The sequence below is a fragment of the Mirounga angustirostris genome, unplaced genomic scaffold, assembly GCF_029215605.1.
Source record: "Mirounga angustirostris isolate CCGP_5_RB_7025 unplaced genomic scaffold, mMirAng1.0.hap1 SCAF_9, whole genome shotgun sequence".
In the NCBI taxonomy this organism is placed as follows: domain Eukaryota; kingdom Metazoa; phylum Chordata; class Mammalia; order Carnivora; family Phocidae; genus Mirounga; species Mirounga angustirostris.
The window spans coordinates 109,692,838-109,709,741 of NW_026991717.1; the positions used below are offsets into that span (position 1 = coordinate 109,692,838).

At 36.3% G+C, this 16,904-nt stretch overlaps 1 protein-coding gene and 1 pseudogene across 8 annotated transcripts in view; one reads left to right on the forward strand and one right to left on the reverse strand.

Moving 5' to 3' along the window:
• FUT8 (fucosyltransferase 8) overlaps positions 1-16,904 on the forward strand; it is a 315,924-nt gene that overhangs the window by 201,518 nt on the left and 97,502 nt on the right. For all 8 annotated transcript variants that reach the window (XM_064571176.1, XM_064571180.1, XM_064571175.1 and 5 more), the window contains 2 exons: positions 15,693-15,808; positions 15,925-16,087. In XM_064571176.1, coding sequence (XP_064427246.1) covers positions 15,693-15,808; positions 15,925-16,087 — 279 coding nt within the window. The remainder of the gene's footprint in view (positions 1-15,692; positions 15,809-15,924; positions 16,088-16,904) is intronic.
• Positions 8,174-8,549, reverse strand: LOC123861703 (cytochrome c oxidase subunit 7B, mitochondrial-like; annotated as a pseudogene).

Consider the following 16,904-nt stretch of genomic DNA (forward strand, 5'->3'; position numbering starts at 1 on the left):
TGAACCTGAACCGAAGGTAGACACTTAACCGACTGAGCCATCCAGGTGCCCCTGGACTTTTAAAATCTTATTTTTTAAATTCTTCTCTTTCCCAATATCTTGAAGAATGTAAAATTTCTTCCAAAAATTAAAAGTTTTAATTGTCAGATTATTTTTCACATTTTCCAAGTAGGAAGCCAGATATCTCAGTGATCGTTTATTGAATAAATTTATCTTTTCCCCAGTAATTTAGAATGATAACTCTGTCATACATGTGGGATCTATTTCTAGGTACTTTATTCTGTTCCATTAGTCTGTTTATCTGACCTAATGCCAATACCACACTGTTTTAATGTATTAATTATTATTTTGCAAAATTATCTCGTCTATTTGAGGCCTTTGGTTTTTCATATGAATTTTAGGATCACCTTGTCAAATTCAGTTAAAATTTTTTGGTAATTTTTTGTTAGAATTGCATCTAATATACGGGTCAATTTGGGGAACAATTACTTCTTCAGAAAATACATGGTTTTTTTGCCCTCATACAACTCATGTTGCTCTTTTGTTAGATTTATTCCTTAGTACTTGATTATTTTTTAGTTACTATTTTAAATGTGATATTTTTTAAAGATACATTTTGCAATTTGTGCTTATTGTTGTTTAGGAACATTAAACTAATTTTTATACCTTAATATTGTATCTAGCAATTCCCCTAAACTCTTTTAGTATAATTAATTTGTAGATTATTTTGAATTTTCTACATTAAAGATCGTATCATCTGTGAATAACACACCAGTTTCTTCCTTTTCTCTGCTTGTCTTCCTTCTTACTACATTGGCTAAGACTCCAGCACAGGGTAAATAGAAGCAGGAAAGGGCAGACATTCCTTCTTTTGTTCTTAACTTTAAAATACTTTTGATTATTTGATCCATGGAATGTGATATTTACTATGAATTTATGATAGATACACCTATCAAGTTAAGGAATTTGCCTACCATTCCTTGTTGTTAAGAATTTTATAATGATGCGTATTTTTTTTAAAGATTTTATTTATTTGACAGAGAGAGAGACAGAGAGAGAGAGGGAACACAAGCAGGAGAAGCAGGCTTCCTGCTGAGCAGGGAGTCTGATGTGTGTGTGTGGGGGGGGGCTTGATCCTAGGACTCTGAGATCATGACCTGAGCTGAAGGCAGACACTTAACAACTGAGCCACCCAGGTACCCCTAAAATGATGGGTATTAAGGAGGGCACGTTTTATAATGAGCACTGGGTGTTATGTGCAAACAATGAATCATGGAACACTACATCAAAAACTAATGATGTACTGTATGGTGACTAACAACAATAAAAAAAAAAATTTTATAATGAGTAAATTTTAAAATTTGTCAAACAATTTTTTTCCTGTTTCTATTGAGGAATTTTATTTTATTTCTTTATTTTGTTTTTTTATTTCTTTAATTTGTTAATGCAGTGAATTTACATGAATAACTTTTCTAATGATAAACCAATCTGTTATTCTTGGATAAAGTGTGGGTAGTCATGATGTCATTTTAAATACATTGCTGTATTTGTTAATATAACACTTCAGATTTTGAAAATAAGATTTAAATTGAATTGGCTTTTTTATTTTCCTTTTCTTGATCTTTATACTCCTTTTATATCAACCTTATACTAATCTCAGGAATGGAATTTTAGAGGATCCTCTCTTAATATAATCCATAGAAAACTTCAATTCAGATAACTGTTTTATGAAGATTTTTATAACTCGTATATAAAAATGCCTAGGGGTGTCTGAGTGGCTCAGTAGGTTAAGTGTCTGCCTTTGGCTCAGGTTGTGATCCCAGCATCCTGGGATCAAGTGTGGCATCAGGCTCCCTGCTCTGCGGGGAACCTGCTTCTCCCTCTGCCTTTGCTTCTCTCTCTGTCTCTCATAAATAAATAAATAAAATCTTTAAAATAAATAAATAAAAATGCCTGGACCTAGAATTTTTTTAATTCAATAGATTTTGACTAGTGATTCAATTTGTTTCTTTTTAAATACATTTGGTAATTTAATTTTTTCTAGAAATTACTTACTTTTTCCATGTTTTTAAGTTAAGTGCCTGAATAGGTTTATAGTATTTTGTGATGAATTTTAACATTCCTGGTCTGTGTTTATAGTTTTCTTTTCATTCCTAATATTATTTGTGCCTAGGTTCTTTCTCTTAATTAAGATCTTTATTGTTCCAACATTCATGGCATAATTGTTGAAAGTGTTTAAGAAAGGCAACCTGTTTTAAATATTAAATATATTTCTGATGATAAAAGTTTAATTTTTCTGAGAGTGCTGTATAATCATCCCACTTAGGCTACAAATTCACTGTTTTTTCATATTCTGACTAGAAAGTAAGAATGTACTGGTTTTCATATTTTTGGACAGATCCACTGAATTCCTTGAAGAGTGGGGCTTATGTTTGGGTATTAGTAGGGCAACTTCATGTTTTAATAAAGATTTTTGTCAAATGTTTTATTCAGGAGAATTTTAAAACTTTTGAAGTATACAACAAATCTCTGAAAAACCTAACCTGTAGGCATTTTTACTTTTTTCCCCCAAGTTTTTATTAAATTCCAGTTAGTTAACATACAATATAATATTAGTCTCAGACGAATTTAGTGATTCAACACTTATATACAAAACCTATTGCTCCTCATGATAAGTGCACTCCTTAATCCCCATCACCTACTTCACCCATCCCCCACCCCCTCCCCTCTGGTAACCATCAGTTTGTTCTCTATATAGGTAAGAGTCTGTTTCTGGGCATTTTTAAAGGCACTTTAAATATGGAATGAGGATCATCTGCAGGAAGCCCAGTTTCATATTTAGGACGTCATCTATAAGCAGTGAACCAGGATAGCACAGTCTATCAGCCAAGTCCAATTTCAGCAAAGTCCAATTTATCCATTTTTTTTCTTTTACAAATCTTGCTTTTGTGTCATATCTAAGAAAACTTTGCCTAACTGAGGATCGCAAAGGAATTTCTTAGTTTCTTCCAGAAGTTTGATTGTTGTAAAAGCTGTCCTTTTTCCAGTAGATTGCCTTTGTGACTTTGAAAAATCACCTTTACATGTACATGTAAACCTCTTCCTGGACTCTCTTCTGTTTCATTGGATCTCTTTGTCTATCTTTATTGCTAGCAAATCACTGTCTTGATTTTTGTCGCTTTACAGTAGTAGATCTTGATATCAGATGGTGTTACTCTTTCGTTTTCTTAGTCTTGTTTAGATGTGTTTGTTATTTTAGGTTTTTGCATTTTCAGTTTTTTCTAAAGAACCAGCTTTTAGTTTCATTGATTTTTCTGTTGTTTTTTCTTATTCGCATTTCATTGATTTCCTCTCTGATCTTTATTATTTTCCCTTTTCTACTTAATTTGGGTTTCATTTGCTCTTTTTTCCTAAGTCCTTAAGGTAGAAGCTACAATATATAATCTGCAATAAATCCCATTGGTTGTATTTTTCAGTTCAGGCATTTTAATTTTCATTTCTCAAAGTTCAACTTGGATCTTTTTTATGTTTAATATGTTTTTTATATCTTCCTTCTCTCTGTTTAACTTTTGAACAGATGAAATGTGGTCATAATAACTGTTCCTTATCTGCTAGTTCTAACATCTATGTCAATTCTGAGTTGGTTTTGCTTGATTGATCCCCCTTATTATGGATTATATTTTCCTGTTTCTTTGCATGTCTAATAATTTTTTGTTGGATTTCAGACATCAATACCTTTACCCTGTTGCTAACTAGATACATTTGTGTTTTTCCAAATATTCTTTTTTTTTTTCTTTTAAAGATTTTATTTATTTATTTGACCTAGAGACACAGCGAGAGAGGGAACACAGGCAGGGGTAGTGGAAGAGGGAGAAGCAGGCTTCCCGCGGAGCAGAGAGCCCAATGCGGGGCTCTATCCCAGGACCCTGGGATCATGACCTGAGCTGAAGGCAGATGCTTAAGGACTGAGCCACCCAGGTGCCCCCCCAAATATTCTTAAGCTTTATTCTGGGATGCAGTTGAGTTACTTGATAATAGTTTGAGCCTTTGGGGTCTTCTCTTTAAGAAATATTAGGCAAGACCCAAGTAGTGTTTGGTCTGTGGCTAATTCCCCCACTGATACCAAATCCTCTGAACATTATACCCAGTGCCCCATGAGTTATGAGGTTTTCCAGTTTAGCTGGTAAGATCAGGAAATGTTCCCAACCCTGTATGAATGCCAGTCACTGATTTCATTAATTCTTTTAGAGAATTATTTTCTCAGCCTTCAGCAGTTTCTTTACATACATGTGCTGATTGTCAAGTAGTACCTATGCCTATCTCTGGAGTTTTCTCCCTGTTCAGCTCTCTGTTCTATGGTACTTTGGTCATCCAAACTCTAGCTGTCTCAGTTTTTTAGACACAGTTTCATCATTTCAGAAAATTTATCAGGATCCACCTGAATTCTCCTTCTCTGTAGTCAGGAATTTCTCTCAAGGCAGTAAACTGGGGCAATAGAAGGGGTGTCATCATTTGTATTTCTTTTCTGGGGGTCACTGCCCTTTGTTGTCTGATTCCAGTGTTTTTTCACTTTATTAGGATATAATTGATAAATAACATTGTGTAAGGTTAGGGTTACAGCATGGTTTGATACATATCTATATTATGAAATGATTACCACTAAAACATTAGTTAACACAACCACCTCAACTCTTTGAAATTTTCAAGTATACAATACAGTATTGTTAACTGTAGTCACTATGCTGTACATTAAATTCCCCAGAATTTATTCATCTTAGAATCATAAGTTTATACCCTTGACCAACATCTCCCCATTTTCTCCACCCCTCAGCCCTTGGCAACTACCAGTCTACTCTCCCATTTCTGTGAGTTTTGATTTTTATGTTTCACATAAAAGTGAGGCTGTACAGCATTTGTCTTTTTCTTTCTGACTTAGTTCATTTAGCATAACGCCTTCAAGGTTCATGTGTATTGTTGCAAATGGCAGTATCTCCACCTTTGTTAGGGCTGAATAATATACCAGTGTGTGTGTGTGTGTGTGTGTGTACACCCAATGCCAAGACACACACACACCCTATATACCATATATTCTTTATCTGTTCATCCTTCAACAGACACTTAGGTTTTTTCCATGCCTTGGGTATTGTGAATAATGATGCATTGAACATAGAAATGAACATGTTTCTTTGAGATACTGATTTTATTTCCTTTGGATATATACCCACTAGGATTACTGGATCATATGGTAGTCCTATTTTTAAATTTGTAAGGAATGTCCGTACTGTTTTCCATAGAGACTGAATCAATTTACATTCCTGTCAACAGTGTGAAAGTTTCCCTTTTCTCCACATCCTTACTAGCACTTGTTATTTCCTGTCCATTTGATGACAACCGTTCTAACAGGTGTGAGGTGGTATCTCATTGTGGTTTTCATTTGCATTTTCGTGATGATTAGTGGTGTTGATCATCTTCCATGTACCTTTGCAAATGTTAGCCGTTTATATGTTGACTTTGGAAAAATGTATATTCTAATCCTTTACTAATTTTTTAATCAGATGATGATTTTTTTTTCAGTTTTCAGTTTTTGCTACTGAGTGACATGAGTATTTTATAGATATTTGATATTAGCCCCTTATCAGATATATGGTTTGCAAATATTTTCTCCCATTCAATAGATTCCTTTTCATTCTGTTGATCATTTTGTTTGCTGTGCAAAAGCTTTTTATTTTTTTTTTTATTTTTAAGGATTTTATTTATTTATTTGAGAGAGAGAATGAGAGAGAGCACATGAGAGGGGGGAGGGTCAGAGGGAGAAGTAGACTCCCCGCCGAGCAGGGAGCCCAATGCGGGACTCGATCCGGGACTCCAGGATCACGACCTGAGCCGAAGGCAGTCGCTTAACCAACTGAACCACCCAGGCGCCCTGCAAAAGCTTTTTAATTTGACGTAGTCCAAGTTGTTGTTTTTTGCTTTTGTTGCTTATGCTTTTGCTATCATATCCAAAAAATCATTGCTAAGACCAGTATCAAGTTTTAACTTTTGTTTCCTTCTAGAGTTTTATGGTTTCAGGTCTTTTACTTAAGTTTTTAATCCATTTTGAGTTAAATTTTATGAGTGGGGGTAAGATAGGGGTCCAATTTCATTCTTTTGCATATGGTTATCCAGTTTTCCCAGCATCATTTCTTGAAGAGGACTATCCTTTCCCCATTGAGTATTCCTGACTCCCTTGTTGATTATTAGCTGACTGCATGTGCAAGGCTTTATTCCTGAGCTCTTGATTCTGTTCCATTGGTCTGTATATCTGTTGTTGTTTTGGGTTTTTTTTTTTAAGATTTTATTTATTTATTTGATACAGAGAGAGAGACAGAGAGCAAGCACAAGCAGGGGGAATGGCAGGCAGGGGGGAAGCAGGCTCCCCACTGAGCAAGAAGCCTGATGTGGGGCTCGATCCCAGGACCCTGGGATCATGACCTGAGCCGAAGACAACTGCTTAACTGACTGAGCCACCCAGGTGCCCCTGTATATCTGTTTTTTTATGCCATGCCATACTGCTCTATATTCTACAGCTTTGTAATAGTGTTTGAAATGAGGAAGTGTGATGCCTCCAACTTTGTTCTTTCTTAGTATTGCTTTGTCAGAATAGTGTCTTTTGTGTTTCCATACAAATTTTAGGATTTTTTTTTTTATTTCTCTGAAAAATGTCATTAGAATTATGGCAGGGATTGTGTTGAATCTATAGATAGCTTGGGTAGTATGGATATTTTACAATGTTAATTTTTCTGATTTAAGAACATGAATATTTTTCTATTTAGATCTTTTTTCATCAAAGTCTTATAGTTTTCGGGCGCCTGGGTGGCTCAGTCATTAAGCGTCTGCCTTCGGCTCAGGTCATGATCCCAGGGTCCTGGAATCAAGTCCCGCATCGGGCTCCCTGCTAGGCGGGGAGCCTGCTTCTCTCTCTGCCTCTGTCTCTCTGTCTCTCTGACTCTCATGAATAAATAAATAAAACATTAAAAAAAAAACTTACAGTTTTCAGTGTACAAATCTTTCACCCCCCCTTTTATTCCTAAGTATTTTATTTTTTTTGGTGCTGTGTGAATGGATTTTTTAAAATTTCTTTTTCAGATGTTTCATTATTAGTGTATAGAAATGTAATTGATTTTTATGTTTCTTTTGTATCCTGCTACTTCACTGAATTTATTGATTAGTTCTAACAGTTGTTTTGGTGAACTCTTCAGGATGTTTTATATACAAGGTTATATCATCTGCAAACAAAGATAGTTTTACTTTTTCCTTTCTGAATTGGGTGCTTTTTATTTTATTTTATTTTTTTGCCTGATTGTTCTGGCTGTGAGTTCCAGTACTGTGTTTAACAGGAGTAGTGAGAGTGGACTCTTTTGTGTTGTTCCTGATCTTAAGAGGAAAAGCTTTCAACCTGTTACCATTGAGTATGTTAGCTGAAGTCTTGTCATATATGGCCTCTTAATGTAGAGGTACATTCCTTCTATACCCACTTTGTTGAGAAATCTTACCATGAAAGAATGTTGAATTTTATCAAATGCTTTTTCAGAATCCATTGAGATAATTACATGATTATTATAGTTTGGCCTATTAATGTGATGTATCAGATTTAATCACATATATTGAACCATCCTTGCATCCTAGGAATGAATCCCACTTGATCATGGTATATGATCCTTTTAATGTGCTGTTTTGGTGTGCTAGTATTTTGCTGAGAATTTTTTTATCTGTATACTTTAGGGATATTGGCTTGTAGTTTTCTTCCCTTGTAGTGTCCTTATCTGGCTCTGGTAGCAGGATAATGCTGACCTTGCAAAATGAATTTGGAAGTGTTCCCTTCAGTTTTCTGGAACAGTTTGAAAAGGATTGGCATTAATTTTTTTTTTTTTTTAATGTTTTGTCGAATTTGCCCTTAAAGCCATCTGGTACTGAACTTTTCTTTGTTGGGAGATTTTTGGTTGCTTGCTCAATCTTCTTACTCGTTATTAGTGTATTCAGATTTTTTTTATTTCTTGATAGATTGTATGTTTTTGGGAATTTACTCATTTCTCCTAGGCAGTCCAATTTGTTGGCATATAATTATTCCTAAAGTCTCTTACAATTCTTTGAATTTCTGTGGTACCAGTTGTAATGTCTTCTCTTTCATCTCTAATTGTTTTTAAGGTTTCAAATGTACTTTATTTCTTCAATCATGCCATATTTTAATGGGTTCACAGTACTTTTACTTGGCATCAATTATGAGTTGGTTTTAAAGCAATTCAGTATTACACCAGCTGGGATGATTACTGATCTCTCCATTCCTTTGGGTTGACTCTGCCAACAGGAGACAGGTTCCATTCTATTCCAATTTGTGTTGCTGTATATGCCCATACAGCAACACAGAAAGTGGCTCTACTAGCTAATACAGCATTGCTATATTTGTCAGGGAAATCAGGTGTCCCATTCTGGTGGCTCTATCTTGCCATTGTTTGCTGAATGCTTTGAACTTGGAGACAACTTAGAGCATTTTTGGCCATGGGAAACATCATGAAGCTGAAGACAAAACGGTGGCAACTGCAGCTATTGGTTAGCTACAATTTCGTGCCAAGTCCCCTTGCAAAGAGCCCTGAAAAACCTCTGATTTTTTTTTTTTTGCCCTTTTTTTCTTGGTAAATCTAGCTAAAGGTTTGTCAGTTTTGCTTATCTTTTCAAAAAACCAACTTTTAGTTTCATTAAGCTGTCTTATTGTTTTCCTCTTCTCCATTTCATTTTCTTTCTGCTCATATTTTTGTTATTTCCTTCCTTCTGCTTATTTGGAATTAGTTTGTTCTTTTTCCATTTCCTTAAAATATAAATTTAGATGGTTTATTTGAATGTCTCATTTCTTAATATAAGTATTATCACTATCAACTTCTGTCTTAGATCTGCTTTTCTGTATCCCCTATGTTTTGGTATGTTGGTTTTCCATTTTCATTTGTTTCAAGATATTTTTTTATTTCCTTTTTGATTTTTTTCTTTGGCCCATTTTTTCCTCAGGAGTGTGGTTTTTTATTTCTACATATTTGTGGATTTTCCATTTTTTTCTCCTATTACCTAGTTCTAGTTTCATACCATTTGGTCAGGAAAGATACTTGGAATGATTTCAGTCTTCTAAATTTGCTAAGACATTTCTTGTGACCTAAAATATGATCTGTCCTGGAGAATGTTCCATATGTGCTTGAATGTGTATTCTGCTGCTGTTGGTTGGAATGTTCTGTATGTGCCGATGAGGTCAGTTTTGTCTAAAGTATAGTTTAAATCCAGTATTTCCTTATTAACTTTATGTTTGATCAATCCATTGTTGGAGGTAGGGTCCCCACAGTAGTAGTAGAACCTGCTATTATTGTTGTCTGTTTCTCCCTTCAGATCTGATAATAGCTGCTTAATATATTTAAGTGCTGTAATGTTAGGTATGTATATGTTTACAATTGATATATACTCTTGGATGACTGACGTCTTTATCATTCTATAATGAACTTCTTTGTCTTTTGTTACAGTTTTTTGACCTAAAGTCTATTTTTTCTGGTAGTATAGTTACTCCTGCTCTCTTTTGGTTACCATTTTCATGGAATATTATTTTTCATCCTTTCACTGGAAGAGCCTATATGTGTCCTTAAAGCTGATGTAAATATTACCAGCAGCATATACTTAGATCTTTTTTTTTAATCCATTCAGCCACTCTCTTCCTTTTGATTGGAGAATTTAATCCATTTACATTTAAAGTACTTATTGATAGGTAAACACTAATGCTATCATATTAATTATTTTCTGGATGTTTTGTAGTTTTTCCCCTTTCTTCCTCACTTGCTGTCTTCCTTTGTGATTGATGATTTTACTTGGTGGTATTCTTTGATTGTATTCTCTTTATCTTTTGTGCATCTACTGTTGGTTTTTGTTTTATGGTTACGATGAGAGTTACATGAAACATCTTATAATAGTCTATTTTAAGCTGATTACAACCTAACTTTGATCATCCAAAAAAACCTCTACCCTTTTACTCTCTCCCCACATTTTATGTTTGAATGTCACAATTATATCTTTTTATATTGTATAGGGGTTAACAAATAATTGCAATTATAGTCTGTCTTTTAATTTTTATGCCAGAATGAAATGATTAAAACACTACGATATTACAGTATTGTAGTATTCTGAATTTAGTTATATACTTTCCTTTACTATGGGTTTTATATTTTTATATGTTTTCATGTTACTAATTAGCATCTTTTCATTTCAACTTAAAAGAACTTTTAGCATTTCTTATAAGGCTGGTCTGGTGGTGATGACCTCCCTCAACTTTTGTTGCTTTTGGAAATTCCTTATCTCTACTTCATTTTTGAAGGACAGCTTTGTCAGATGAAGTGTTCTTTGTTAGTAGTATTTTTCTTACAGCACTTTGAATATATTATCCCACTCTCTCCTGACCTGTAGGGTTTCTGCTGAGAAAGCCACTGATAGCCTCATGGAGGTTCCCTTGTATGTAAAAATTTTTTTTTCTCTTGCTGCTTTTAAAATTTTCTGTCTTTGATTTTAGATAGTTTTATTATAATGTGCCTTAGAGAAGATTTTTTTGGGTTGAAACTTTAAAGGGGCTTTCAGGCTGCATGAACTTAGATGTCCAAATCTCTCGCCAGATTTCGGAAATTGTAACTTTAAATAAGCTTTCTGCCCCTTTCTCCTTCTCTTTTCCTTCTGGGACTCCAATAATTATAGATTGTTTCTCTTATGGAATCCCATAATTCATACAGTCTTTTTCACTTTCTAAATTTTTTTCTTCTTGCTCCTCTAACTGGATAATTTCAAATGACTGCTTCAGATTCACAAATTTTTTCTGCTGCTTGGTCAGGTCTATTGTTGAAGCTCTCTATTGAATTCTTCAGTTCCGTTATTGTATTTTCCAGCCCTAGAATTGCTTTTTTGTTTTATTTTATTTTTTTTTTATGGTTTCTGTTTTTTGGTGAACCTTCCATTTTGTTCATGTATTGTTTTCCTAATTTTGTTTAGTTGCCTATCTGTATTATCTTGTAGTTACCAAATTCCTTTAAAAGGATTGTTCTAAATTCTTTTTTATATAGTTAATAGATCCTTTTTAAAATTTTTAATTATTTATTTTTTTAGATCTTTATTTCTTTAAGGTTAGTTATTAGAGCTTTATTAGTTTCTTTTGGTGGTGTCATGTTTACTTGATTCTTCCTGATCCTCATAATCTTATGTTGGTATTTGCTCATTTGAGGAAACAGTTTCTTTTCCAGCCATTGTAGGTTTGCTTTGGCAGGGAAAGACCTTCACCATTCAGCTCAGCTGAGGGTTCTGCAGGCAGCTGCTAGCAGCTTCTGGCAAGCAGTGTGTGCCATCAGGTTCTCTAGTTGGGTGGGGCCAGTGTCTGTGCCTCTGAGGTTGGTGGGGGGGAACTGCCACTGTTCTGCAGTCAGGTGGGTCTGATGGCTGGGCTCTGCATTCAAGCATAACTGCTGGCTTGTGTCTGTGTTCAGGCAGAGCTACTTGCTGGGCTTTGCAATCACATATGGTTGGACAGGTTGCAGGTTATGTTTCCTGGCAGGGTGGTATTGCTGGTTGCCCTCTGCGATTGCGTTAAGGCCACATGCTGAACTCCAAATTTGCCTCTAGTCAATTGAGTCCCCAAGCTGTGCCCCCTGGCTTGATGGTGCCACTGGCTGGACTCTACATTCAATTAAGGCCATACACAGGGCTTTGCAACCAGATGGGAACTCAGGCTGTGCTCCTTAATCAGATGGGGCTGTAGGCTGTGCCCCAAGTTGGATGGGGCTGCAGGCTAAGCTCTACAATTGAGCAGGCTACTGGCTGTGCTCTGCTGTTTGACAGTGTCTCTTGCTGGGCTTCCTGGTTGGGAATGACTAGCAGCTGTACCCCACAGTTGGATGGGACTGAAGGCTGTGCTCCATGGTCAGGCAGGGTTACCTTCTGGGCTCATTGGTCTGGTGGAGCCACAGGCTATACTTTGTGATTGGGTGGGGTGACTGGCTCTGTATTCTGTCTGGGTCAGTCTGCAAGCTATGCCCAGCAATTGGATGGGGCTGTAGGCTATCTGTGCTGTTGGATAGAGCTGTCAGGTTGAGCCCCAGAGCTGGAAGCTATGCTCAACAGTAGGGTGGTGCTGCTGGGGTTGGCTCCCTACCTGAATGGAACTGTAGAATGGGCTGTGTGGCTGCCTGGGATCCCTGGCCAGGATTCCCAGTCAGGAGCTGCTGGAGGCTATGGAGGCTATTACTTAGACGTTTGATGGGGCTACTGACTTGCTTCACTGCCTAGGCAGGCCATAGGATGTATCGTATGCTGCCCATGGCTGCCTGGCATCTTTGGTCAGTCTTCTCTTTTGGGTGGGACTGGAGACTATGCCCAGCAGTTAGGTGTGGCCAGTGACTTGTTTCTCTGCTTTAGTGGGCCATAGGATGTGCTGCATAGGCCCAGCAGCTTAGGGCAGGCTTCCTGCTTAAGTGGGGCTGGAGGCTATGCTCAGCATTTGATCAGGGCTGCTGACTTGCTTCTTGTGTAGGTGGGACTCCTCACCAAGGTATCCCTTTGGCTGGGGACCCAAACCAAGAAGAACTGCCATTTAAGCTCCCTGGCCAGTTGGAGGCACTAGCTCAGCTCTGCAAATGATCAGAGCCAGGGTCTGGGATCTCTGCCCAGGCCCCACAACTAACAGGAATGCTGTTGGCCAAGATCTGCACGCTTGTTGCTATGGGTCCCTTTCCCCTTCTCTAACTGTAGCTGATTCTCACAGTAGTCTCTGTGAGGCATTGCTTAAGTGGAGCTCCCAGGAGGCATCAGGGATGCTAGGGAAGCTTGATGTCCACCTTGCACTCTTCCTTTTCTCACTGGAGAAACTGTAGTGAGCACTGCACTGACCTGGGGGAGGAACAATGCAGTCATAGTGAAACTGCTCCTCTTACCTTATTCTAATGAGGTTTTTCTCGGGTTTTGTGGCCCAAGTGAATGCTTCAGCCTCACCACCATATTCTGGGAACTTCACAAATATCTTGTCTTTAGATAGTTGCTAGTTGCCCTTTCCCTGAAGGGGACCGAAGTTGGGAACCACCTATTTTGCTATCTTTCTAGTGGCGGTCTCCTGATACCAGTTTTATTAAACCATTGTTAAATACGTTTTGTCTGGGTTTTCACTTGTTTCAGGAATTATGGTAAATTTAATCTCTGTTGCTTCATCTTGATAGGAAGAAGATGTCCTATATATCTTTTGTATAGTGAGTATGATTAAAAAAAAAAAACCCTCAAATCCCAAATATACAGGTAATGTCCTTGCAGATTGACTCTTTTCTGGATGGGTTTTGGAAAGAATAGTCCTTATTGTGTACTTTTTTTACACTGGCTTCTCCATTACTTTTATCTACAGTGTATCCACAGTTGGATTAGATTATTGTATATTATAATGTAATATAAATTACTAATTCATGTATGTTTTATTAAAATTAAATTGGATTTAGTACTTAATGGAAATCTGCTGAAATGATTTTATGCTGTTTTTTCTTACCTATTTTACACTAATGTTTTTCCATCAATATATGAAGAAATGAGATAAAAAGGAGAACCTAGACATATCTTTGTATTGTCTGAAATTTTCTATCGTTAAGGTATGTTCTGGAAAAGGACATTCTTGTCCTATGGCATATTGCTGTCAAAATAAATTCCAAGAGGTAGTAGTTTTATTCTGTTTTCAAATTATTTCCTAGAAATCAGCCATCTAATTCAGAAAGAGATTAAAAGCCAAATTTTAAAAATTATATACCAGGAAATGCCTCATTTATGAATGTATGCACATTTGAGCTTATAAATTGGGTAATTGTGCACCTAACAACTCTATATATTTTATCATTATTCACTTTATATGTATACAAATGAAGGCTTTGTAATTCAAATTTTGTAGCCTGGGATACTCATGGTTAGAGAATCATTATTTTTCATGCTGCTGTTCAATGTTAATGCATACAATTACAGAATACCTCATTTACTCTGGTAGAGCTATACCAAGAGCTTCTTTACTAAACATGTATTCTGAAGTGGTATAGGTAAGTAATAGTTAATTTGGCTTCCTCTGCTATATAAAAAAGTGTTCGAAAAGGAATAAGAAATCTGTATTGGAGTCTTTGCATCAAATGACTGAGTTGACATCTGAATTTAAGTTCTGCCAAGTATATTTTAAAAATTGTTTCCTTAAAATGATTGTGATAAGGATACCCCAGATATTTTGAGATTACAGCTCATCTCTAAAATGATTGAGCCCAGATACAATAGTCCTGAAAGTTTATTGCCAAATATTGTGCTAAGTACTTTTATAGATTTTGGAAGAAAAATCAGCCATTATTTAATCTTCACAATAATTACGCAAATGTATATATACAGATGGATGTATGGATGTGTATGTGTATGTGTGTTAGTTTTCTATTGCTGCTGTAACAGATACCACAGACTTTGTGGCTCAAAACAATAGAAATGTATTCTCTTACAGTTTGGGAGCTGGAAGTCTGAAGTGAGTTTTACTGGGCCAAAACCGAAGTGTCAGCAGGGCCATATTTCCTCTGGGAAACTCTAGGGGAGAATCTGTTCCCTTGCTTTTCCGGGCTTCTAAAGTTGCATTCCTCATATTTGTTGCTCATGACCCCACCACCCTCCATCTTTAAAGCTAATAGCCACACCATCTTCTCCTCTTTTACAGTAAAATCTCCCTCTTATAAGAACCTTTGTGATTACAGTTGGGGCGCACCTGGATAATCCAGGATGATATCTTACCCCCCCATCTCAAGATCCTTAACTTAATTAATCACATATTTAAAGTTTCTTTTGCCATATAACGTAGCATTTATAGGTTCCAGGATTGGGATGTAGATGTCTTTTATGGCTAAAATGGAGTACAGAATATTGCCAAAGTCATATAAAAACAAACCATGTTAAGAACAAGTCCTGTTTGTAAGTTGTACAGATAGGTTGATCATATAAACAAGAGATCCTGGAGTTCCTCTGCTATGTTCCAACATTTTATGTTGTTGACTGGTATTTTTCATTTCTGATGGAAACAAACAGGACATTAATCTTCAGGTGTTTTTCCTGATATACTTCATCTCCTAGTCTTGTCTTACCCTTCTATAAAACCAGTACTTAGTAATCTAAGGTCATGAGTTCATGAATTGGAGCACAGATTTACATAGCCTGATACTGTGGTTAATTCAGAAATAATTTGTATTTGCTATTTGAGCACAGGCACATGTTCAGATACATGCTTTCTTATTTCCCTTAAGCCTTTTTGTCACCCTGTCCTTCACCTTTGTTGCTCTTGACACTAATGAAGAATTGACCACTTTGCTACTGATGGTGTTTTTCTAAGTAATATGATGAGAGTTTTTAGGACACAGTTCTAAAGATTCCTTTATTCCTAGAAGATCATAGATCTCTGAGCTAGATTATTTTTTCTGTTTTTGTTCAGTATCATTCCATTGTTTATGCTTTATCCTACACCTTTGGAGAGAAAATTTTATTTTGTACTTCTAATATATGGTTTGTGACTTCTAGAGTTACCGAGAAATATGTTGTAGCAAAGTAAGCTTTAATTTTGTTGCATAATTTATAAGCTAAATGTTTACATTTTCTTTTTTGAACTACAGGATACCAGAAGGTCCCATTGATCAGGGGCCAGCTTCAGGAAGGGTTCGTGCTTTAGAAGAACAGCTTTTGAAGGCCAAAGAACAGATTGAAAATTACAAGAAACAAACTAGAAATGGTAGGTGATTATGCAGTGTTTTTCCTCTTTAATATGTTGATATTACCACAAATAATTAAAGACTTTCTTTCATCAAAATGTTGGGAATATTGATACTATTTATTCTTTGACTGCAGGTCTGGGGAAGGATCATGAAATCCTAAGGAGGAGGATTGAAAATGGAGCTAAAGAGCTCTGGTTTTTTCTACAAAGTGAATTGAAGAAATTAAAGAATTTAGAAGGAAATGTACTCCAAAGACATGCAGATGAATTTCTGTCAGATTTGGGACATCATGAAAGGTGCTATTCTTTTTTTACATTTCACTTGGGCTTTGGTAAAGATTATAATCTAAGAATATAAACTGGAACTTCTGTTAATTTCCCTGCTGAATGGTAAGTGATACCTACCATATTTAGGAGAAGAGTACCTGAGGTTTCAAGGACAATAATTCCCAAACGTAGTTCATCAACTAAAACATATCACTGGAAAATATTATTTAAAATGTATTTCTAGGGGCACCTGGGTGGCTCAGTCGGTTAAGCATCTGCCTTTGTCTCAGGTCATGATCCCAGGGTCCTGGGATCAAGGCCCACATCGGGCTCCTTGCTCAGCAGGGAGCCTGCTTCTCCCTCTGCCTGCTGCTCCTCCTGCTTGTGCTCTCTCTCTCTCTCTGCTCTCTCTCTGACAAATAAATAAATCTTAAAAAAAAAATTTTTAAATAAAAATAAAATGTATTTCTAGAAATCTTTTTTTTAAATTTTTATTGTTATGTTAATCACCATACGTTACATCATTAGTTTTTGATGTAGTGTTCCATGATTCATTGTTTGTGCATAACACCCAGTGCTCCATGCAGAACCTGCCCTCTTTAATACCCATCACCAGGCTAACCCATCCTCCCACCCCCCTCCACTCTAGAACCCTCAGTTTGTTTTTCAGAGTCCATCGTCTCTCATGGTTCGTCTCCCCCTTCGATTCCCCACCTTCATTTTTCACCTCCGGCTATCTTCTTTTTTTTTTTTTTTTCTTAATATATATTGCTTTATTTGTTTCAGAGGTACAGGTCTGTGATTCAACAGTCTTGCACAATTCACAGCACTCACCATAGCACATACC